General features: G+C 44.3%; 1 protein-coding gene across 1 annotated transcript in view; it reads left to right on the top strand.

Annotated features, from left to right (window-relative positions):
* EXD1 (exonuclease 3'-5' domain containing 1) overlaps window positions 1-14,076 on the top strand; it is a 41,459-nt gene extending 27,383 nt beyond the window's left edge. The window contains exons 7-11 of the mRNA XM_005559234.5: window positions 677-781; window positions 859-939; window positions 5,235-5,378; window positions 6,645-6,836; window positions 12,197-14,076. Of these exons, the coding sequence (XP_005559291.3) occupies window positions 677-781; window positions 859-939; window positions 5,235-5,378; window positions 6,645-6,836; window positions 12,197-12,859 (1,185 nt within the window). The 3' untranslated portion in view covers window positions 12,860-14,076. The remainder of the gene's footprint in view (window positions 1-676; window positions 782-858; window positions 940-5,234; window positions 5,379-6,644; window positions 6,837-12,196) is intronic.
* The last annotated feature ends 10,940 nt before the right edge of the window (window positions 14,077-25,016 follow it).

Genomic DNA, 25,016 nt, shown 5'->3' with positions numbered 1-25,016 from the left:
CACTTTAGGAGGTTGAGGTGGGTGGATCACCTGAGGTCAGGAATTTGAGACTAGCCTGGCCAATGTGGTGAAACCCCTTCTCACTGGACGCGGAGGCTCATGCATGTAATCCCAGCACTTTGGAAGGCCAAGGCGGGTGGATCATGAGGTCAAGAGATCGAGACCATCCTGGCCAACATGGTGAAACCCCTTCTCTACTAAAAATAACAAAAATTAGCTGGGCGTGGTGGCATGCACCTGTAATCCCAGCTACTTGGGAGGCTGAGACAGGAGAATTGCTTGAACCCAGGAGGCAGAGGCTGCAGTGAGCCGAGATCACACCACTGCACTCCAGCCCAGGTGACAGAGCAAGACTCTGTCTCAAAAAAACCCAAAAAAACAAAAAACAAAACCAAAAATTATATGGACTTGGTGCCGCATGCCTGTAATCCCAGCTACTTGGGAGGCCGAGGCAGGAGAATTGCTTGAATCCAGGAGATGGAGGTTGCAGTGAGCCGTGAGTGTGCCACTGCACTCCAGCCTGGGCAACAGAGCAAAACTTTGTCTCTAAATAAATAAATAAATAAAGTGAAGATGTTAGATATTTTATGACATGTCTTTTACTCTTCATCCTCAAATTTCCCTTCCTCAGTTCTGTCTTATCCTATGACATGTGTGTCTGGATGGTCTATTGTAGGTGGCCACAAATTGCCGAGTTTACTTATTTGACATTTTCCTTCTGGGAAGTCGAGCTTTCAACAATGGACTTCAGATGATATTAGAAGACAAGAGAATTTTGAAGGTAAGTATATAAACCGATTCCTGTGCTATTAAGATTAGCAGACAGGTTCTAATGACTGTTCCCTTCTGATTCCTTAGGTTATCCATGATTGTCGTTGGCTTTCTGATTGCCTCTCTCATCAGTATGGAATTTTGCTGAATAATGTCTTTGACACACAGGTACATGAAGGGAAGCACTGGATTCAAACCATTATATGCAGCTCCTGTAGATAAAAAGGCTCATCTGGTCATCTGATGAGTGAAAGTGTTTTTAAATTTCTTTTTTTCATGCTCCATTTCTGCTCACTTTTCATGTAAAATGTTTGTACAATATGTGAGAACATTTGGTGTACTATAAAAGCACTGCAGAAAAGTTGCTTAAAATTATTTATAAAGATGTTTTCCTCATTTTGCTCCAGAATTTGTCAAATAAGAAGCAAGATTCATACTCCATAGCATTCAGAAACTTGAGCAATTTAGGGATCATTCAGAAGCCTGATATGGGAGACATAGTGTGAGATGAACAATCACATATCTGCCTTTACCACATATGTAACAATTAAGGCAAGCTGACATCTAGCTCAGGGGTACAGGTCATCCTGCGTATGCCCCCCCCCCAAATCTATGTGGGCCCCAAACAGCCTGAAGTGATATAATTTGTCTGTCATCTAGGGGACCTTAGAGAAATGATAAATCCCTAGATTCTATTAGCCATTGTTGTTGTTGTTGTTATTATTATTATTATTATTTGGAAGTGGAGTCTTACTGTGTTGCCCAAGCTAGTCTCAAACTCTTGCTCTCAAGCCATCCTCCTGCCTCAGCCACCCAAGTAAAGGCATGAACCTCTACTAGCTCTTAGAGCTGATCTGGGTTTCTGGTTTGACTGTGAGAACAGTAAAACCACTAGTTTTAATTATGTTTTCTTCAAGTTCTTCTAGTCTTTTAGGTTAATGACAGGAAAGGGAAATCTTGATTATGCAAGCTTAGAGCCTTTGGAGAGAAATTGAACTAATGAGTTGGCCAATTATTTTTGAGCAGCAATCTCTAAAAGTTCAATTTTATGTTGCTATATTTGGTTCACTTTTTCTGTTTGTATATCTACTCATAATGAATTTGCTGCCATTTCTCACTTACCTCTTCCTTTGTGCCTTCTTTCAGGATGTTTCACTTAGTAGGGATTGCTTTTATGCTTACTCCAAAATCTAACATAATTGCTGTTTGTTTCCTTGAGGACATTAGGCTTCTTGATTAGATCTTATACGTATTGTCTAATGAAGACCTTGGCATATCTGTTCATGTTTTTCTTTTTAGAGTTACATAGTCCAAGAAGCAGAATTTTCACCAATTTGTTTTTCTATAACAGTGTATTAGTTTCTTATTGCTGCTGTGACAAATCACCACAAATTTAGTGGCCCAAAACAATGCAAATTTATTATTTTATTGTTTTAGGGGTCAGAAATCTTGAATCATTTTCACTAGGCTAAAGTCAAGGTGTCTTGCATGGCTGGTTTATTCTAGAAGCTCTTCTGAAGAGAGAGTGAGTTTTCTTGCCTTTTTCAGCTTCTAGCAGCCACTTGTATTCCTTGGCTTGTAGCCCCTTCCTCCATTTTCAAAGTGCATCACTGTAATCCCTGCTTCCATCATCACATCACCTTCTCCTCTGACTGTAGTAAAATCTCCTTCTGCCTCACTCTTAAAAAAAAATCACTTGTCAGGCCGGGCGCAGTGGCTCACGCCTGTAGTCCCAGCACTTTGGGAGGCCAAGGCGGGTGGATCACGAGTTCAGGAGATCGAGACCATCCTGGCTAACACAGTGTAACCTCATCTCTACTAAAAATACAAAAAATTAGCCAGTCATAGTGGTGGCGGGTGCCTGTAGTCCCAGCTACTCGGAAGGCTGAGGCAGGGGAATGGTGTGAACCCAGGAAGCAGAGCTTGCAGTGAGCCGAGATCGCACCACTGCACTCCAGCCTGGGTGACAGAGCGACACTCTGTGCCACAAAAAAAAATAATAAAAATAAAAAAAATTAAAAAAAAATCACTTGTCAGGCCGGGCGCAGTGGCTCAAGCCTGTAATCTCAGCACTTTGGGAGGCCGAGACGGGTGGATCACGAGGTCAGGAGATCGAGACCATCCTGGCTAACACGGTGAAACCCCGTCTCTACTAAAAAATACAAAAAACTAGCCGGGCGAGGTGGCGGGCGCCTGTAGTCCCAGCTACTCGGGAGGCTGAGGCAGGAGAATGGCGTGAACCCAGGAGGCGGAGCTTGCAGTGAGCTGAGATCCGGCCACTGCACTCCAGCCTGGGCGACAGAGCGAGACTCCGTCTCAAAAAAAAAAAAAAAAAAAAAATCACTTGTCATTCCATTTAGGGACTACCTGGATAATTCAGGATAATCTCATTTCAAAATCCTTAACTTAATCCCAGCTGTAAAGTCCCCTTTGCATGTAAGATAACATTCACAGGTTCCAGTGCTTATGAAGTAGTTATCTTTGGGGGCCATTGGCCAGCCTACCACACATAGATAAATACTTTTAATTATTTATTTTATTAGGTTTTCTTATAAAATTTTCCTGGTTACCAGTAGATAATAAAAGTAATTTTTTTTTTCTGAGACAAGGTCTGGGTCTGTTGCCCAGGCTGGAGTGCAGTGGCATGATCATAGCTGTCTGCTAGTGAGGCCTCAAAGTCCTGGGCTCAAGCCGTCCTCCCACTTCAGCCTCCCAAGTAGCTGGGACTACAGGCACACACCACCATGCCTGGCTGATTTTTAATTTTTTTTTAATATATGGGATCTCTCTATGTTGTCCAGGCTGGTCTTGAACTCCCGACCTCAAACAGTCCTCTAGCCTTGGCTTCTCAAAGTGCCGGGATTACAGGTGTGAGCCAACATGCCAGGCCCATCTGTTTTCCTCCCAGAAACGGAGTCTCACTATGTTGCCCATGCTGGCCCTGAACTCCTGAGCTCAAGAGATCCTCCTGGTTCAGCTCCCAACTCGCTGGGACTATAGGAATGCATTCTCAGCCCACTAAAAATAATTCTTGAATTTTATCTCCCTTTCTTCATTCCCTAAAGGGTAACAAAGACTAATAAACAACCATAAGGCAGGCAGGTATTATAAAACAAGGAGAAAAAAAAAAATTAGGGGCAGTGGCTCACGCCTATAATCCCAAGACTTTGGGAGGCGGAGACAGGGGGATTGCTTGAGCCCAGGAATTTGAGATCAGCCTGAACAATGTAGCGAGACCTCGTCTCTACAAAAAAGTTTAAGAATACTAGCCAGGCATAGTGGGATGCGCCTGTAGCCCTAGCTACTTGGAGGCTGAGGCGGGAGGATCCCTTGAACCTGGAAGATTGAGGCTGCAATGAGCCATAATTGTGGCATTGTACTCCAGCCTGGGAGATAGAGCAAGACCCTATATCAAAAAAAAAAAAAAAAAAAAAAAAGACCTGGCGCAGTGGTTCATGCCTGTAATCCCAACACTTTGGGAACCCAAGGCGGGCGGATCACAAGGTCAAGAGATCAAGACTATCCTGGCCAACATGGTGAAACCCTGGTAAAAATACAAAAATCATCCAGGCATGGTGGCGCACACCTGTAATCACAGCTACTCAGGAGGCTGAGGCAGGATAATTGCTTGAATCCAGGAGGTGGAGGTTGCAGTGAGCTGAGATCACACCATTGCACTCCAGCTCTGGGCGACAGAGGAAGACCCGTCTCAGGAAAAGAAAAAAGAAAGTAGATAAGAACACAGTAAAGTTGGGTTGCTGGGTGTGATGGCTTGTGCCTGTAGTCATGGTTACTATGGAGGCTGAGGTGGGAGGATTGCTTGAGCTAAGGAGTTTTGGACTGTAGGGCGCTGTGCTGATTGGATGCCTGTACTAAGATTGGCATCCATGTGGTGACCTCCCAGGAGCGGGGAAAACCACCAGGTTGCCTAAGTAAGGGTGAACGAGCCCAGGTCAGACATGGAACAGGTCAGAACCCCTGTGCTCATCAGTAGTGGAATCCTGCCTGTGAATAGCCACTGCACTCCAGCCTGGACAACATAGTAAGACCCTGTCTCTAAAAAAAAAAAAAAAAAAAAAAAAAAAAAAAAGTTGAAAATTAGCCAGGCGTCATAGCTTGCACCTGTAGTCCCAGCTACTTGGGAGGCTGAGGCAGGAAAATTGCTTGAACCTGGAAGGTGGGGGTTGCAGTGAGCTGAGATCACACCACTGCACTCCAGCCTGGGTGACAGAGCAAGACTCCACCTTAAAAAAAAAAAAAAAATTGAGCTTTTATTCTGTTTTTTTTTTCCCCCATTTTTCAGATTAAGTTGACTGAACAACTTTAAATTTCCTGATGACATGGTCTATTGTGTGGGTCCTTGGGGAAAATGTTATTTAGACATTTCTCTAAATATATTTCTGGCATGAGATAGCTCTCTGTATATATTCAACTGCTCTGTTTGTCTTTTTAAAATACCACAGGTAGCAGATGTACTTCAGTTTTCCATGGAAACGGGTGGCTATCTTCCAAACTGCATCACTACTTTGCAGGAGAGTTTAATCAAACACCTTAAAGTAGCCCCTAAATATCTCTCCTTTCTAGAAAAGAGACAAAAACTGATTCAGGTGAGTGTTAGAGGATGTCGTGTATGACATTATCTTTTTTCAAGTGTTTTCTGAGCTGTATTATCAGCCTGTTATATAGAAAAATGACAGCTGCCATGTACTCATATGAACATTGCCAAAATCTTAACTGTGCCAAATGGGAATAGTTTATATCTGGTCTCAAGTGGATAAAAGCCAGGATCTAGATTTGCTGGCTCTCAATTAAAAAGCACTTTTAGGCCGGGCTCAGTGGCTCACGCCTGTAATCCCAGCACTTTGGGAGGCTGAGGTGGGCAGATTAACTGAGGTCAGGAGTTCAAGACCAGCCTGACTAACATGGTGAAATCTCATCTCTACTAAAAATACAAAAATTAGCTGGGCATTGTGGCAGGCGTCTGTAATCTCAGCCACTCGGAAGGCGGAGGCAGGAGAATCGCTTGAACCCGGAGTTGGGGGCAGGGGCAGCGGACATTGCAGTGAGCTGAGATCGCGCCACTGCACTCCAGCCTGGGCAACCGAGTGAGACTCCGTCTCAAAAAATAATAAATAAATAAATAAGCACTTTTAAATACATTTTCTAGCTGTGACGGGGGAAATTTTTGTGAGAATTTGGATCAAGGCAATGGAACCAAAAATCACCCTAGTTATTTCTCCCAAAGTAAAGTAAATTTTCTTTAGCTTCTGACATCCTTGCATGCAAACTTAGGTCATAATTGTATTGGCTGCAGTTCTGTTCACATAATCAAGTTTGCTGCCTCTGGCTTTGAGAAGTCTTGATTGACCAACCTCTACCCTGCTCTTTCTCTGTTACGCACACACTGTTAATGTAGGAGTATGTGTGCAAAGCGTGTGTATGCTCAAAGGCTATCAATAGTGTGAAAGTAGAAGGTAATAATAGAAGAAAACAATAGTGTCTTAAATTAAGCAACACTTTAAACAGTTCTTTTCTTGAGTCTCACTCTGTCACCAGGCTGGAGTGCCGTGGGGCGATCTCAGCTCACCGCAACCTCTGCCTCCTGGGTTAAAGCGATTCTCCTGTCTCAGCCTCCTGAGTAGCTGAGACTACAGGCACGCGCCACCACACCCGGCTAATTTTTGTATTTTTAGTAGAGATGGGGTTTCACCATGTTAGCCAGGATGGTCTCGATGTCTTGACCTTGTGATCCGCCCGTCTCGGCCTCCCAAAGTGCTGGGATTACAGGCGTGAGCCACTGCGCCCGGCCTTAAACAATTATTTTCTTTAAAGTCTTGCTTACTATTCAGAGGAAATTGTTTTATTGTCTCCAGGAAAATCCAGAAGTGTGGTTCATCCGACCTGTGTCACCCTCTTTACTGAAAATTTTGGCCCTGGAAGCTACCTACCTGTTACCCCTTCGCTTGGCACTCCTAGATGAGATGATGTCTGACCTAACCACCCTGGTGGATGGTTACCTAAACACGTATCGTGAAGGGTCTGCAGACCGGCTTGGAGGCACCGAGGTAGGTGCAGCTGTCTGTCTTCAGGACCTCCTTTCTGCCTTCTTCTCAAGGAAGGCAGACGCAGTGACACCCTTTCTTCATAGCTGCAATAGTTTTTATGGGGCCAACTTGGTGATAAATACTCTTGAAGGGGCAACAGCTTGGGCATGATCCATCCCCTCACCTTTTTATAATATTAAGTTAGGTTTCCAGGAAATATTTCTGTCTAAGAATGGGTAAGTTTAATATTTCCATGTTTATTTTTTTATTTTTATTTTATTTTATTTATTTATTTTTTTTTTTTAGACGGAGTCTCACTCTGTCACCCAGGCTGGAGTACAATGACGTGATCTCAGCTCACTGAAAACTCCACCTCTTGGGTTCCAGTGATTCTCCTGCCTCAGCCTCCTGAGTAGCTGGGATTACAGGCACCTGCCACCACGCCCAGCTAATTTTTGTATTTTTAGTAGAGGCGGGGTTTCACCATGTTGGCCAGGTTGTTCTCAAACTCCTGACCTCGTGATACGCCCACCTTGGCCTCCCAAAGTGCTGGGATTACAGGTGTGAGCTACCACGCCCAGCCAATTTTTTTTTTTTTTTTTTTTTTTTTTTTTTTGAGATGAAGTCTCGCTCTGTAGCCCAGGCTGGAGTGCAGTGGCCGGATCTCAGCTCGCTGCAAGCTCCGCCTCCCAGGTCCACGCCATTCTCCTGCCTCAGCCTCCGGAGTAGCTGGGACTACAGGCGCCTGCCACCTCACCCGGCTAGTTTTTTTTGTATTTTTTAGTAGAGATGGGGTTTCACTGTGTTAGCCAGGATGGTCTCGATCTCCTGACCTCATGATCCACCCGTCTCGGCCTCCCAAAGTGCTGGGATTACAGGCTTGAGCTACCGCGCCCGGCAATGCCCAGCCTATTTTTATTTTTTGAGATGCAGTCTCGCTCTGTCACCCAGGCTGGAATGCAGTGGTATGATCTCAGCTCACTGTAGCCTCAGCCTCCTGGGTTCAAGGAATTCTCCTGCCTCAGCCTCCCAAGTAGCTGGGATTACAGGCACCTGCCACCATGCCCGGCTAATTTTTGTATTTTTAGTAGAGACGGGGTTTTACCATGTTGGCCAGGCTGGTCTTGAACTCCTGACCTTAGGTGATTAGCCTGCCTCGGCCTCCCAGAGTGCTGGGATTACAGGCATAAGCCACTGTGCCTGGCCTCCATATTTATTCTCTTTTTTTTTTTTTTTTTTTGAGATGCAGTCTTGCTCTGTTGCCTAGGCTGGAGTGCAGTGGCACAATCTTGGCTCACTGCAAGCTCTGCCTCCCGGGTTCAGCCATTCTCCTGTCTCAGCCTTCCAAGTAGCTGGGATTACAGGTGCCCACCACCACGCCTGGCTAAGTTTTTTTTTTTTTTTTTTTTTTTTTTGTATTTTTTAGTAGAGATGGGGTTTCACTGTGGTCTCAATCTGCTGACCTTGTGATCCACCCACCTCGGCCTCCCAAAGTGCTGAGATTACAGGCATGAGCCACCGCACCCGGCCACCCATATTTATTCTTATGCAGGAGAGAGAGATAAAAAAACTATACGTCTGAGGTCAGGAGTTCGAGACCAGCCTGGCCAACATGATGAAATCCCATCTCAACTAAAAATACAAAAAATGAACCAGGTGTGGTGCCACATGCCTGTAATCCCAGCTACTCAGGAGGCTGAGGCAGGAGAACAGCTTGAACCCGGGAGGTGGAGGTTGCAGTGAGCTGAGATCACACCACTGTACTCCAGCCTGGGTGACAGAGCAAGACTCTGTCTCAAAAAAAAAAAAAAAAAAGAAAGAAAAGAAAAAAAAGGAAAAGCTTAAACTATTAAATTGAGAATTTCAATCATTTTTCAAGCATACTATGAATATTAACAATGACTGTCTCAAAAAAAAAAAAGGGGCCGGGCGCGGTGGCTCACGCCTGTAATCCCAGCACTTTGGGAGGCCGAGACGGGCGGATCACGAGGTCAGGAGATCGAGACCATCCTGGCTAGCACAGTGAAACCCCGTCTCTACTAAATAATACAAAAAAATTAGCCGGGCGAGGTGGCGGGCGCCTGTAGTCTCAGCTACTCGGGAGGCTGAGGCAGGAGAATGGCGTGAACCTGGGAGGCGGAGCTTGCAGTGAGCTGAGATCCGGCCACTGCACTCCAGCCTGGGCGACAGAGCAAGACTCCGTCTCAAAAAAAAAAAAAAAAAAAATGCTAGGATTACAGGCGTGAGCCACTGCGCCCAGCCTAATACTAGCATTTTTTATATGAACCCTATATATGTTATTATTTTTAATGTGTCACTGGATTCTAGTTGTAAGCATGGTTCAGTGTGACAAGATTCTCCATTTCAGTAGAGCCAAGAAAGTCTTATGATTATCTTATAAATTGTAATATTCTACATGCATTATTGGTCACAGTTGGAATAGATGGTAACTTTTCTAACCCAATAAAATATATACAGTCATCTCTTAGTATCTGTGGGGGATTGGTTCCAGGATCCCCCATGGATTCCAAAACCTATGATGTCAAGTCCCTTATGTGAAATGTAAGGATGATTATATGAAACATATGGATGAGCCGGGCGTGGTGGCTCATGCCTGTAATCCCAGCACTTTGGGAGGCCAAGGCGGGCAGATACCTTGGGCACGGGAGTTTGAAAACAGACTGGCCAACATGGTGAAATCCTGTCTCTACTAATAATACAAAAATTAGCTGGGCATGGTGGTGCATGCCTGTAATCCCAGCTACTCAGGAGGCTGAGGCAGGAGAATCGCTTGAACCCAGGAGGTGGAGGTTGCAGTGAGCCAAGATTGCACCATTGTACTCCAGCCTGGGCGACAAGAGCAAAACTCCATCTCCTAAAAAAAAAAAAGAAATGTATGGATAAAATGTATGTCCCTTATATGAAATGTAAGGATGATTTAAAGTATAGGGGAGGATATGTATAGGTTATATGGAAATGTGCAGCAGCATTTTTTCGTTTTTCACTATCATATCTTTCCCTATACTTTAAATCATTCTTAGATTACTTATAATAGCTAATACAATGTAAATGCTATGTACATAGTTGTCATATTGCATTGTTTATGGAATAATGAAATGAAAAAACAAGTTTGTACATAATCATTTCCAATGCAGCCATCCTTTTTTTTTTTTTTTTTTTTTTTTTTGAGACAGAGTCTTGCTCTGTCACCCAGGCTGGAGTGCAGTGGTACAACCTGGGTCATTGCAACCTCCACCTCCTGAGTTCAAGTGATTCTCCTCCCTCAGCCTCCTGAGTAGCTGAAATTACAAGCATGTGCTACCACACTCAGCTAATTTTTGTATTTTTAGTAGAGATGGGATTTGGCCATGTTGGTCAGGCTGGTCTGGAACTCCTGACCTCAAGTGATCCGCCCACCTCAGCCTCCCAAAGTGCTGGGATTACAGGTGTGAACCACTTTTTCCTGACTATTGCAATCTACAATTGGTTGAATCCATGGATACAGAACCCATGGATATGGAAAGTATCTCAAGAGAGAAGACTACATATTTGTTTGAGAACACTAATATCAGGAATAGTACAAAAATTGTGACTCTCACCACTATTTTAGCATTTTTGAAGCTATTAGCCAGTGAAATTAGAAAATAAAATGTGAGCTATGAAAATCGAAAAAAGGAATCGGAATTATGATTTGCCAATTATACAACTAAAAACTAAAAAGGAACAACTGAAAAAGACTACCACAAACAAAAAGCCAATTTATAAAGTGCCTGGGTACAAATGTAAAAATTACTAGCTTTTTGATATCCATATAAGCAGCTAAAAAAACATAATCAGAGGCCAGGTGTGGTGGCTTATGCCTATAATCCCAGCACTTTGGAAGGCTGAGGTGGGAGGATCGCTTGAGCCCAGGGGTTCAAGACCAGCCTGGCCAGCGTAGTGAAACCCTGTCTCTACAAAAAAATTAAAAATTAGCCAGGCGTGGTGGCACACACCTGAAGTTCCAGCTACTCTGAGTGGCGGAGGCTGAGGTGGGAGGATTGGTTGAGCCCAGCAGGTGGAGATTGCAGTAAACCATGATCACACCACTGTACTTCAGCCTGGGTGACAGAACAAGGCCTTGTCTCAAAAAAACCCCACAAAAATTAGCAAAGTGTGGTGGCATGCACCTGTGCTTCCAGCTACTCAGGAGGCTGAGGCAAGAGGATCACTAAAGGCCAGGAGTTAGAGGTTACAGTGAGCCATGATTGCACCGTTGCACTCCAGCCTAGGCAACAGAGCAAGACCCTGTCTAAAAAAAAAAAAAAAAAAAAAAAAAAAAACTCCCCCAAACCTGAAAGAGTTAACAAAATAAAAATTTGTAGGAAAATAAAAATGTAATCCAATGAAAAAAAATATATGTATATGATCAGGTAGACTATCTTTGGGAGATAATACAAGAAACTGCTCTAAGAAGATGTACCTGCTAAGGCAGCTGAGGCCAGGTTGGAAGGGAGACTGACTTTTCCTGTATAATGTTTTTACATGCGTGCATACACAAACAGACACACAGCCCTATGGATTCATTCCCTTTTCAAAATATTGAAATTACTGGAAAAATGATACTACTATAATTGAAGACACCAGAGGGTGCTATATGAACACATTTGAATAGACTCTCATTTACCAATTACCATTTGGTACAATAGAAGTGATTTCAGGCCAGGCGCAGTGGCTCACGACTATAATTCCAGCATTTTGGGAGGCCAAGGCAGGCCGGCTGATCATGAGGTCAGGAGATCGAGACCATCCTGGCTAACATGGTGAAACCCCATCTCTACTAAAATACAAAATTTACCTGGGCATGGCTGGGTGCAGCGGCTCACGCCTGTAATCCCAGCACTTTGGGAGGCCGAGTCAGGTGGATCACGAGGTCAGGAGATCAAGACCATCCTGGCTAATGCAGTGAAACCCCGTCTCTATTAAAACAAACAAAAAAAAATTAGCTGGGCGTGGTGGCAGGCGCCTGTAGTCCCAGCTACTTGGGAGGCTGAGGCAGGAGAATGGCCTGAACCCAGGAGGCGTATCTTGCAGTGATCCCAGATCACACCACTGCACTTCAGCCTGGGCAACAGAGGGAGACTCTGTCTCAAAAAAAAAAAAAAAAAAAAATTACCTGGGCAGGGTGGCGCATGCCTCTAATCCCAGCTAGTTGAGAAGCTAAGGCAGGAGAACTGCTTGAACCAGGGAATCAGAGGTTGCAGTGAGCTGAGATCGCCCCACTGCACTCCAGCCTGGTGACAGAGGGACACTCTGTCTCAAAAAAAAAAAAAAAAAGTGATTTTAAGTACCAAATTCAGAAGTTTAGTTACAATAAACTTGTGTTTGCTTTCTCTTCTTAGCCTACATGTATGGAGCTGCCAGAGGAACTGCTTCAACTCAAGGACTTCCAGAAGCAGCGCAGGGAGAAAGCTGCAAGAGAATACAGGGTGAATGCACAGGGGCTCCTAATAAGGACAGTGCTACAGCCAAAGAAATTAGTGATAGAGAGAGCAGGGAAAGAGGAGAAAGTCAAAGGCTTCTTATTTGGTAAAAATTTTAGGATAGATAAAGCTCCAAGTTTTACATCTCAAGACTTTCATGGGGATGTGAATTTACTGAAAGAAGAATCTTTGAATAAACAAGCTACAAAGCCTCAGCATCTGCCTCCCATAGAGGAAGGGGAAACCAGTGAGGATTCCAGTAACAAACTCATTTGCTCTGAGTCAAAGGGGTCAGAGGACCAGAGAATAACTCAGAAAGAACACTTTATGACACCCAAACATGAGTTGCAGGCAAGTTTATCTTTGAAAGAGGAGATAGAACAGTTATTGATGGTAGAAAACAAGGAAGGTTTAAAATGCACAAAACAGGCTGTTTCAATGTCTTCCTTTTCTCAGGAAACCAGAATGTCTCCAAGTGACACCTTTTATCCTATAAAAAATGCTGTGCTTTCCACACTCCCTCCTTGTCCAGCCTTGGAGAAGATCGATTCCTGGATAAATCCTTTTCTAACTCTGCCTTAGAGATGTGCAGTTTGTTCTTAAGGCCACGCAGGTGGCATATTTCCTTTGCCATCAGGGCCTTCCACAGTGCCCACGTTCCTCATGTTGTAAATGTAGTAATGCTTCAGTCACAGGGGAAAATTATATCCTCTTGCTTACTCCTGTGTTCCAGGTATGCAGAGAATGAGAATGAATAAGTTAAATGATGGAAGAAGTATAATTTCTGATTATGTCACTGTGTAGAAATGTTCTCAGTGACCAGAGTGCATTATTTCTCATAATTTGGGTTTAGAGGATTTGAAGAAAGGAAAAATCTTGGGCTTAGTGTCAGGAAGACACCATCATTTTCAAATTTTGTTTTGCTTCTTGACTTGCAGATTCCTCTGAAGGGAGCTGGTAAAACTATTAATGATCCATTTTAAAAATTGGTACCTGATAATTTTACCAGTACTTTTTTTCTTTTTTATTTATTTATTGGTTTTATTTATTTATTTTTTTTACCGCTCCTTGTGGAGCAGGGCTACACCATAGGCAGTGTGCCTGGAGTAGCCACTTTTTTCCTTTCTAAAATATGTTATTAACTTTATGTTTGAATGTTGTATGTTTTGTCTGTCTCTTAGGCAAATAGTTAATATTATAGGAATCAATAATTTAATTTTTGTTTTATTTATTTATTTTTTGATGGAGTCTCGCTCTGTCGCCCAGGCTGGAGTGCAGTGGTATGATCTCTGCTCACTGCAACCTCCGCCTCCCGGGTTCAAGCGATTCTCCTGCCTCAGCCCCCCGAGTAGCTGGGATTGCAGGTGCCCACCACCACGCCCGGCTAATTTTTGTATTTTTAGTAGAGACAGGGTTTCACCATGTTGGCCAGGCTGGTCTCGAACTCCTGACTGACCTCGTGGTCCACCCGCCTTGGCCTTCCAAATTGCTGGGATTACAGGTATGAGTCACCGTGCCCAGCCAATATCTTTATTTTAATTTGTTTTTATTTCCTTTACTTTTAGCTGGTTTTGTCCATTTTCCTAACAAAGCAGGAACCCTGGGTTTCTTTTTAGTCTGTCTGTTGTATAAACTTGAAATCTGACTCCATTCTATTTGCCTGGAGTTAGTATACTTTCTTAGGTTGAAAGGAAGGCAGCTTGTATTGAGCCTTTTAAAGTATTGGATGCTTGCAAATTGCTCACGTTCTTTTGTGTAAAATAACCAATAAACCTGTTTTGGCATATTCTACTTAAAAAGAACAATCTCTCACTTTTCTTAATTGGGTCAGGGTGGAAAGAAATGTCTGGATTTCTAGGTCCAGAGTCCAGTTTATAAATCTGTGATTCGACTCTTACTCTTTTTGCACTTAGGAACAATGTCAGATCAGGAGCATCCTTGTCTGCACTGGTCGATTCTGAGTGCCACTGAGAGAATTGCTATGCCTTTCCAAACTCCGGAACCCAGATCTAATCTGAGTTTAAGATTAAGGCAGGCCTAAGGGCAGTCGGTTCAGCCCTGCAGTTGCCTTGTCTCACCTTATACTTAGTTTAGAAAGTCACTTGGGGCCAGAGTAGTTACTGGTTTATCTCTGGTGAATGCATCTCCAGGTTGAGCCCAGAATGTGGTCAATCGAGGTTAACTCTGCAAAAGGCATGGATTCCTGTAAAATTTTTGAACTTCATTTAGCTTCTTAACAGAACCACTCAGTTGCTGGTCTTGAACTCCTGACCTCAGGTGAGCCACAAGATCATTCAGTTGCTACTCATAACATATATACATACATGCTATAAAGTACAATGTAAAAAAAAAAAAAAATGGAAAAAAAGGTACAATGTAGTACCCCTCAGGGTGGGCACGGTGACTCACACCTGTAATCCCAGCACTCTGGGAGGCCGAGGCGGGTGGATCACGAGGTCAGGAGTTTGAGACCAGCCTGGCCAAGATGGTGAAACACTGTCTTTACTAAAAATACAAAAATTAGCCAGGCGTGGTGGCATGCGCCTGTAATTCCAGCGCCTTGTAATTCCAGGCTGAGGCAGAAGAATTGCTTGAACCCAGGAGGCAGAGGTTGCAGTGAGCTGAGATCACACCACTGCACTCCAGCCTGAGCGACAGAACGAAACTCCATCTCAAAAAAGAAAAAAAAAAAAAAAAGAAAGTACAACATAGTACCCCTCATGTTATAAAAAGGATTTTTCCGGCCCAGCATGGTGGCTCATGCCTGTAATCCCAGCACTTTGGGAGGCTGAGGAAGATGAATCACCTGAGGTCAGGAGTTGGAGACCAGCCTGGCCAACATGGTGAAACCCTGTCTCTACAAAAAATACAAAAAGTAGCCAGGTGTGATAGCGCACAAGTAATCCCAGTTACTTAGGAGGCTGAGGCAGGAGAATCACTTGAACCTGGGAGGTGGAGGTTGCACTGAGCTGACATGGCACCACTGCACTACAGCCTGGGCAACAGAGTGAGACTCTTATCGGAAAAAAAAAAAGCCAGGCGCAGTGGCTCACGTCTGTAATCCCAGAACTTTGGGAGGCGAGGCAGGCAGATCAATCGAGGTCAGGACTTTGACACCAGACTGGCCAACGTGGTGAATCCCTCTGTCTACTAAAAATACAAAAATTAGCCAGGTATGCTGGCAGGCACCTGTAATCCCAGCTACTCAGGAAGCTGAAGTGAGAGAATCATATGAACCAGGAAGGTGGAGGTTGCAGTGAGCTAAGATCATGCCACTGCACTCCAACCTGGGTGACAAGAGCGAGACTCCATCTAAAAAAAAAAAAAAGGCCGGGCGCGGTGGCTCAAGCCTGTAATCCCAGCACTTTGGGAGGCCCAGACGGGCAGATCACGAGGTCAGGAGATCAAGACCATCCTGGCTAACACGGTGAAACCCTGTTTCTACTAAAAAATACAAAAAAACTAGCTGGGTGAGGTGGCGGGCGCCTGTAGTCCCAGCTACTCAGGAGGCTGAGGCAGGAGAATGGCGTGAACCCGGGAGGCGGAGCTTGCAGTGAGCTGAGATCCGGCCACAGCACTCCAGCCTGGGTGACAGAGCGAGACTCCGTCTCAAAAAAAAAAAAAAAAAAAAAAAACCAAGCGTGGTGGCACGCACTTGTAGTCCCAGCTTTTCAGGAGGCTGAGGCGGGAGAATCGCTAGAACCCAGGAGGTGGAGGTTGCAGTGAGCCAAGATCGCACCACTGGACTCCAGCCTGGGCGACAGAGCGAGATAACGTCTTAAAAAAAAAAAAAAAAGGAAAAAAAGTTATACTGGACAGTGTGTTTGAGAACTACTGACTCCCCAAACTAAATGAGCCTTTTGGGCTTCGTTACAGTATTCTCTCAAGTGAAACACTCATCTATACCCAAACAGCATTTTTCTCTACATGTTAATCCCAGCCTGGAGTGCCTACCCAAATTCTATGAATTTACCATGAATTTCTGTTCTTTGCTAGATAGAGTCTAAAAAAATTCCTGTTAACGCAAGACCTGTTGCTAGTGCCCTGCCCCATTACCCAGATTTCTTGTCTACCTTTTGGGAAACCCTGCACTTTTGTCTCGACCCATTGTTGAGTTCTTTACTTACTCTGTATTTTCCTAGTCTGAGAGATCATAACCCATGCTTCCCAGACTCTTGGAGTCTTGCTCTAGTGTACCACTAATTTTCTTTATCTCCTCTACTCGGCTGACTTTTCTATACATAACCTATAATTAGAGACTCACAAGTAATCTGACCCTTTTAGTATCTGAAAAAGGAAAGGAGGTTAAATGACCACCCTGGTCAAAAATGCAGAACTGAAAACGGAACCCGTGTTTCTTGGCTTCTTGTTCCATTCAGGCGTTCTTTTTTTTTTTGAGACGGAGTCTCGCTCTGTCGCCCAGGCTGGAGTGCAGTGGCCAGATCTCAGCTCACTGCAAGCTCCACCTCCCGGGTTCCCGCCATTCTCCTGCCTCAGTCTCCCGAGTAACTGGGACTACAGGCGCCCGCCACCTCGCCCGGCTAGTTTGTTTTTTGTATTTTTTAGTAGAGACGGGATTTCACCGTGTTAGCCAGGATGGTCTCGATCTCCTGACCTCATGATCTGCCCGTCTCGGCCTCCCAAAGTGCTGGGATTACAGACTTGAGCCACCGCGCCCGGCCGCGTTCTTTCAACTATAGTATGAAAAGTCACTGCAGCGGCTTTGCCCGTAAGAGCTTCATAGGTTATGGCACAATAGAACTTTAATTCCCTATAGGCATCTTATCATTTTGAGACAAGGCACGCCCAGCAGCAAGCTGAGATGAGGCCTCGGGTAAACCGGGATGCCTGGGTGCAATTGACTCCCTATGAGTAATTTGTCAAAAAGATATTTATTTTAAAAGCAACACAAATAACTTACAGAAAATTTAGAAAATAAGAGAAAAAATAACTACAACCCTACTTTATACGATCCTTCCTGGCACTTTGATATTTTTCTTTCCTCTCTCTCTCCCACCGTACACACACACACTTTAAACACAATTACCATTATACTGTAAATACAATTGTTGTGCTTTTGATATGTATTTTTCTGTTTTGATGGTTCATCATTTGATATTATGCATTTTTCTTTCTTTTTTTTTTTTTTTTTTTTTTTTTTTGAGACAGAGTCTCGCTTAGTCGCCCAGGCTGGAGTGCAGTGGCCGGATCTCAGCTCACTGCAAGCTCCGCCTCCCGGGTTCACGCCATTCTCCTGCCTCAGCCTCCCGAGTAGCTGGGACTGCAGGCGCCCGCCGCCTCGCCTGGCTAATTTTTTGCATTTTTAGTAGAGACGGGGTTTCACAGTGTTAGCCAGGATGGTCTCAATCTCCTGACCTTGTGATCCGCCCGCCTTGGCCTCCCAAAGTGCTGGGATTACAGGCGTGAGCCACCGCGCCCGGCCTATTATGCATTTTTCTATTGTGCTTTTTATATTATGTATTTTTTTAATTTTAAATCGTAACAGCCAACATTTCACTATTTTATTTTTTATTTATTTTATTTGTATTTTTTTTTGAGACAGGGTCGCACTCTGACACCCAGGCTGGAGTGCAGTGGCATAATCTCGGTTCACTGCAACCTCCACCTCCCAAGCTCAAGTGATCCTCCCACCTCAGCCTCCTGAGTAGCTGGGACTACAGGCGTGTACCACCAGACCCGACTAATTTTTGTATTTTTAGTAGAGATGGGGTTTTGCCATGTTGGCCAGGCTGGTCTTGAACTCTTGACCTCAGGTGAACCACCAGCCTTGGCTTCGGCCTCCCAAAGTGCTGGGATTACAGGTGTGAGCCACTGCACCTGGCCAGATATATTAGATCCTTCCTTCCTTCCTTCCTTCCTTCCTTCCTTCCTTCCTTCCTTCCTTCCTTCCTTCCTTCCTTCCTTCCTTCCTTCTTTCCTTCCTTCCTTCCTTCCTTCCCTCCTTCCTTCCCTCCCTCCTACCTTCCTTCCTTCCCTCCTTCCCTCTTTCCTTCCTTCCTTCCTTCCTTCCTTCCTTCCTTCCCTCCTTCCCTCCCTCCTTCCTTTCCTTCCTTCCTTCCTTCCTTCCTTCCTTCCTTCCTTCCTTCCTTCCTTCCTTCCTTCCTTCCTTCCTTCCTTTCCTTCCTTCCTTCCTTCCTTTCTCTCTCTCTCTCTCTCTCTCTCTTTCTTTCTTTCTTTCTTTTTGAGACAGAATTTTGCTGTGTCACTTGGGTCACAGTGCAGTGGGGTGATCTTGGCTCACTGCAACCTCCACCTCTCAGGTTCAAGCGATTATATTGCCTCAGCCTCCTGAGTAGCTGGGATTACAGGTGTGCACCAACACACATGGCTAATTTTTGTACTTTTAGTAGAGACAGGGTTTTACCATGTGGGCCAGGCTAGTCTCAAACTCCAGACCTCATGTGATCCGCCTGCCTTTGCCTCCCAAAGTGCTAGGATTACAGGCGTGAGCTGCTGCACCTGGCCTAGATATTTCATTTTAAAATTAATATGCTATTCAATAGAATTTGGAAACTGGCTGGGCATGGTGGCTTATGCTTACAATCCTAGTTCTTTGGGAGGCCAAGGTGGGAAGATTGCTTGAGCCTCGTGAGCTAGGATCACAACACTGCACTCTAACCTGGGCAACAGGGCAAGATCCTGTGTCTGAAAAAGCAATAAAATAAAATAGAGGCCGGGCGCGGTGGCTCACACCTGTAATCCCAGCACTTTGGGAGGCCGAGGCGGGCGGATCACAAGGTCAGGAGATCGAGACCACGGTGAAACCCCGTCTCTACTAAAAATACAAAAAAAATTAGCGGGGCGCGGTGGCAGGCGCCTGTAGTCCCAGCTACTCAGGAGGCTGAGGCAGGAGAATGGTGGGAACTCGGGAGGCGGAGCTTGCAGTGAGCCGAGATTGCGTCACTGCACTCCAGCATGGGCGACAGAGCAAGACTCTGCCTCAAAAAAAAAAAAAAAACAAAAAAACCCCAATAAAATAGAATTTGAAAAATACAGGAAAATAGAGAAAAATGTACTTATTTTTCTAACCCAATGGAAAAAGCAGCTGACATATTTGTTAATTCCAGCCTCTATGGATAGGACATTTTTCCCACTACATAGTTGTAATCATACATGTGTATTTTTCCTGCCTCATGCATGCCTTCCTGTGCTGTTACACAAACTAAAGATTTTTAATGACTGCATAATATTCCTAAGAAGATACAGTATGGCTTATTTAACTATTTGGGTATGTTCAGGTTGTTTCCAATGATTTCATGCATAAAGCTTTTTCCATATCTTGGATCATTTTGTTAGAATGAAAATCCAATATTAGAACTTGCAAATCAAAGTTTGTTTTTAACAATTGTTTTTGTTTATTACAGATCTTGCTAAGTTGCTTTCTAAAAGCATTAACCAATTATGTTGCCACCTCTAATTTTTGTAATAATCACCATTGAGAGCATGAGATTTTTTTCTTTTTTCTTTCTTTCTTTTTTTTTTTTTTTTTTTTGTGGCAAGGCCTCTGTCACCCAGGCAGGAGTGCAGTAACAATCTTGGCTCACTGCAACCTCTACCTCCTAGATTGAAGCAATTCTCCCTCCTCAGCCTCCTGAGTAGCTGGGATTATAGGCATGCGCCACCACGCCCAGAGAGTTTTTGTAGTTTTGGTAGAGATAGGACTTCACCATGTTAGCCAGTCTGGGCTCAAACTCCTGACCTCAAGCGATCTACTCACCTCTGCCTCCCAAACTGCTGGGATTACAGGCGTGAGCCACAATGCCCAGTCAAGAGCATGGGATTTTTCTCTTGAGAGGCATGGCATACTTCTAACTTTAAAAATTCAAACTTCTTGGCTGGCGCGGTGGCTCAGGCCTATAATCCTAGTACTTTGGGAGGCTGAGGCGGGTGGATCACAATGTCAGGAGATTTGAGACCAGTCTGGCCAATATGGTGAAACCTCGTCTATACTAAAAATACAAAAATTAGCTGGGTATGGTGGCGCATGCCTGTAATCCCAGCTACTTGGGAGGCTGAGGCACGAGAATCGCTTGAACCAGGGAGTCAGAAGTTGCAGTGAGCCGAGATCATGCCACTGTAATACAGCCTGGCGACAGAGCGAGTCTCTGTCTTAAAAAAAAAAAAAAAAAAAAAAAAAAAAATTCAAACTTCTTTGCCCAGAAACCTCTCTTTTTTTTTTTTTTAGACAGAGTTTCACTCCTGTTGCCCAGGCTGGAGTGCAATGGCACGATCTCGGCTCACCAGTACCTCTGCCTCCCAGGTTCAAGTGATTCTCCTGCCTCAGCCTCCTGAGTAGCTGGGATTACAGGCATGTGCCACCACACTAATTTTGTATTTTTAGTAGAGACGAGGTTTCTCCATGTTGGTCAGGCTGGTCTTGAACTCCTGACCTCCGGTGATCCGCCCACCTCAGCCTCTAAAAGTGCTAGGATTATAGGTGTGAGCCACCGTGCCCAGCCTTTACCCAGAAATCTTAAAGGCTTCTTGTCATTTTTTGGGTAAATTACCTGAATTGGATGCAGTGAAAATTAATGAGAACATAACTATTAGGAACATGTGAATTCTGATAAATGTTCCTAATCTCTAAGGATAATATTATGTATGTCTTTATTTTATTTTTTATTTTTTTTGAGATGGAGTTTCGCTCTTGTTGCCCAGGCTGGAGTGCAATGGTGTGATCTCAGCTCACTACAACCTCCGCCTCCTGGGTTCAAGTGATTCTCCTACCTCAGCCTCCCAAGTAGCTGGTATTACAGGCAAGCGCCACCCCACCCAGCTAATTTTGTATTTTTAGTAGAGACAGAGTTTCTCAGTGTTGATCAGGCTGGTCTCAAACTCCAGACCTCAGGTGATTCACCCGCCTCGGCCTCCCAAAGTGCTGGAATTATAGGCGTGAGCCACTGCTCCCTGCCATATAATATATATCTTAATCATAGAAACTCTAAAAAAGCTAACATACTCATTATAAAAGGTTACTTTGAAATGTCTTCAGAGCTGGGCAGGGTAAGGTGAGTCACACTTGTAATCCCAGCACTTTGGGAGGCCAAGGCGGGTGGATCGCTTGAGGTCAGGAGTTTGAGACCAGCCTGGCCAACATGGTGAAACCCTGTCTCTACTGAAAATACAAAAATTAACCAGGCATGCTGGCACACACCTGTAATCCCAGCTACTCACAAGGCTGGGGCAGGAGAATTGCTTGAACCGAGGAGGCAGTGGGTGCAGTGTAAGCTGAGCTCGTGCCACTGCACTCCAGCCTGGGTGACATAGCAAGACTGTGTGTCAAAAAAAAAAAAAAAAAAAAAGAAGAATGAAAGAGCAACAACAACAAAGAATGAAAGAGGGGCTATCATTTTAGATTCTACATATGTTTAAAGGATAAAGGAATACTACAGACAGTGCTATCTATGCCCATAAGTTGAACAACTTAGTTTTATGGACAAATTCACTGAAAATCACAAATTACTAAAACTGATTCAAGAAGAAAGGGTAGGGGGCTGGGCGTGGTGGCTCACACCTGTAAATCCTAGCACTTTGGGAGGTCAAGGTGGGTGGATCACTTGAGGTTAGGAATTCGAGACCAGCCTGGCCAATATGGTGAAACCCCATCTCTACTAAAAATACAAAAATTAGCCGGGTGTGGTGGCACATGCCTGTAATCCCAGCTACTTGGGAAGCTGAGGCAGGAGAATCACTTCAACCCAGGAAGCAGAGGTTGCAGTGAGCCAAGATCTCACCACTGCACTTTAGCCTAGGTGACAGAGGGAGACTCTGTCTTGGAGAAGAAAAAAAAAAAAAAAAAAAGAAGGGAAAGGGTAGGATAAAGGGACGTCGATTAATGGGTACAAATAGCTGGGCGCGGTGGCTCAGGCCTGTAATACCAGCACTTTGGGAGGTCAAGGTGGGTGGATTGCTTGAGGTCAGGAGTGTGAGACCAGCCTGGCCAACGTGGTGAAACCCTGTCTCTACTAAAAATACAAAAATTAGCTAGGCGTGGTGGTGCATGTCTGTAATCCCAGCCACTCGGGAGGCTGAGGCAGGAGAATCGCTTGAATCCGGGAGGTGGAGGTTGCAGTGAGCCAAAATCGCGCCACTGCACTTCCAGCCTGGGCAACAGATGAAACTCCGTCTCGGCGGGGGGAAAAAAAAATACAGGCTGGGCAGGAAATCAAAACCATCCTGACCAACATGGTGAAACCCCGTCTCTACTAAAAATCAAAAAATTAGCCAGGCAGGCCTGGTAGTGTGTGCCTGTAATCCTTGCTACTCAAAAGACTGAGGCAGGAAAATTGCTTGAACCCGGGAGGTGGAGGTTGCAGTGAGCTGAGACTGCGCCGCTGCACTGCAGCCTGGGCGACAGAGCGAGACTCCGTCTTGAAAAAAAATAAAAATTAAAAAAATAAAAATACAAAAATTAGCTGGGTGTGGTGGCAAGTGCCTGTAATCCCAGCTACTCGGGAAGTTGAGGGAGGATAATTGCTTGAACCTGGAGGCGGAGGTCACAGTGAGCAGAGATCATGCCATTGCACTACAGCCTGGATGACAAGAGTGAAACTCCATCTCAAAAAATAAAAAATAAAATAAAATAAATGGGTATAAATATACGATTGATAGGAGAAATAAGACGGTCATCAGTAGGGTGACTATAGTTTGCAATAATCTATTGTACCTTTCAAAATAGCTAGAAGACAATAATTCAAATGGTTCTAGCATAAAGAAAATAAACATATTTAAAGTGATGGATATCCAGCTACACTAACTTGATCTTTTTTTTTTTTTTTTTTTTGAGACGGAGTCTCGCTCTGTCGCCCAGGCTGGAGTGCAGTGGCGCGATCTTGGCTCACTGCAAGCTCCGCCTCCTGGGTTTACGCCATTCTCCTGCCTCAGCCTCCTGAGTAGCTGGGACTACAGGCGCCCGCCACCGCACCCGGCTAATTTTTTGTATTTTTAGTAGAGATGGAGTTTCACCATGGTCTCGATCTCCTGACCTTGTGATCCGCCCGCCTCAGCCTCCCAAAGTGCTGGGATTACAGGCGTGAGCCACCGCGCCCGGCCACTAACTTGATCTTTACAAATTATATGAATATATTAAAATAGCATGTTCTCCAAAATTATATGCATCTATTATGCATCAATAAAAATTAATGAAGAAATAGAAAACCTGAATGGTCCTAAATCAGTTAAAGAAATTGAATTCATCATGTAAGACCTTCCCAAAAAGAAAACTTTGTACCCAGATAGTTTCACCAGTGAATTTCCATCACACATTTAAGTTAAATAATACCAATCCTGGCCAGGCGTGGTGCCTCATGCCTATAACCCCAGCATTTTCGGAGGCCAAGTCGGGCAGATTGCTTAAGCTCAGCAGTTCGACACCAGCTGGGCAACATGGCAAAACCCCATCTCCACCAAAAATATAAAAAAATTAGCTGGACGTGGTGGCATGCACCTGTGGTCCCAGCTACTCCAGAGGCTGAGGCAGGAGGATCACTGGAGCCCAGGAGGCAGATTGCTGTGAGCCGAGATGGTGCCACTGCACTCCAGCCTGGGTGACAGAGCGAGACCCCGTTTCAAAAAGAAATTACATGTTTTTACAAAAAATTACCAAAAAAGACCAATCCTTCCAGGAAATAAAGGGGATGCATTTCCTGACTCAGTTTATGAGGACAGCATTACCCAGATATCAAAACCAGACAACCACATTGCAAGAAAACTGTAGATCGATATCTCTCATTAATATAGATGCAATTTTTTTTTTTTTTTTGAGATAGGGTCTCACTTTGTCGCAATGGAGTGCAGTGGTGTGATCACAGCTTACTATAGCCTCGACCTCCCTGGGCTCAGTTGATCCTCCCATATCATCCTCCTGAGTAGCTGGGACTACAGGTGCACACCACGAGGCCCAGCTAATTTTTCTATTTTTTGTAGAGACAGGGTTTCCCATGTTGCCTAGGCTGGTCTCAAACTCCTGCGCGCAAGCGATCCAGCTGCCTCAGCCTCCCAAAGTGCTAGGATTACAGTCATGAACCACCGCTCCAAATTTATCAACAAAATATTTTAAAATAACATCTTGAAATATATAAAAAGGATAATGCAAAGCATCAAATAACTGTAAAAGTAGCCAGCAACCCTCGGGGCTGCTCTGCCTATGGAATAGCCATTCTTTTATTCCTTTACTTTCTTAATAAACTTGCTTTCACTTTACTGTATGGACTTGCCCCAAATTCTTTTTCACACAAAGTCCAAGAACCCTTTCTTGGTGTCTGTATTGGGACCCCTTTCTGGTAGCAAGGGGACATGGGAACCTTCTCAGGTGATACGAGTGTTCTACATCTTGATTATGCTGGTAGTTACACTGATGTATATATTTGTTGAAACTCACTGAACAATATACTTAAAATTGGTGCTTTTTATTGTATGTAAATTATGCCTCAGAAAATTAATTTTAAAACATTTGGAAGCTGCTGGTCTAGTGGGTGTCAGGAAAATAACCATTAGGGCTACAACATTTTTGTTAAATGATGTCAATGAACAGAAGGAGCAAATATGTGTTGCTCTTATAGTTGGATAAAATTCAAACATAATTTTAAAGGAAGCAATAATACATTCACATGATTATAAAAGAAACGGAGGCTGAGCGCAGTGGCTCACGCCTGTAATCTCAGCACTTTGGGAGGCCGAGGAGGACAGATCACCTGAGGTCAAGAGTTTGAGACCAGTC

This window comes from Macaca fascicularis, chromosome 7 (genome assembly GCF_037993035.2).
Source record: "Macaca fascicularis isolate 582-1 chromosome 7, T2T-MFA8v1.1".
NCBI lineage: Eukaryota > Metazoa > Chordata > Mammalia > Primates > Cercopithecidae > Macaca > Macaca fascicularis.
This window is presented reverse-complemented; position numbering and strand designations above follow the sequence as displayed.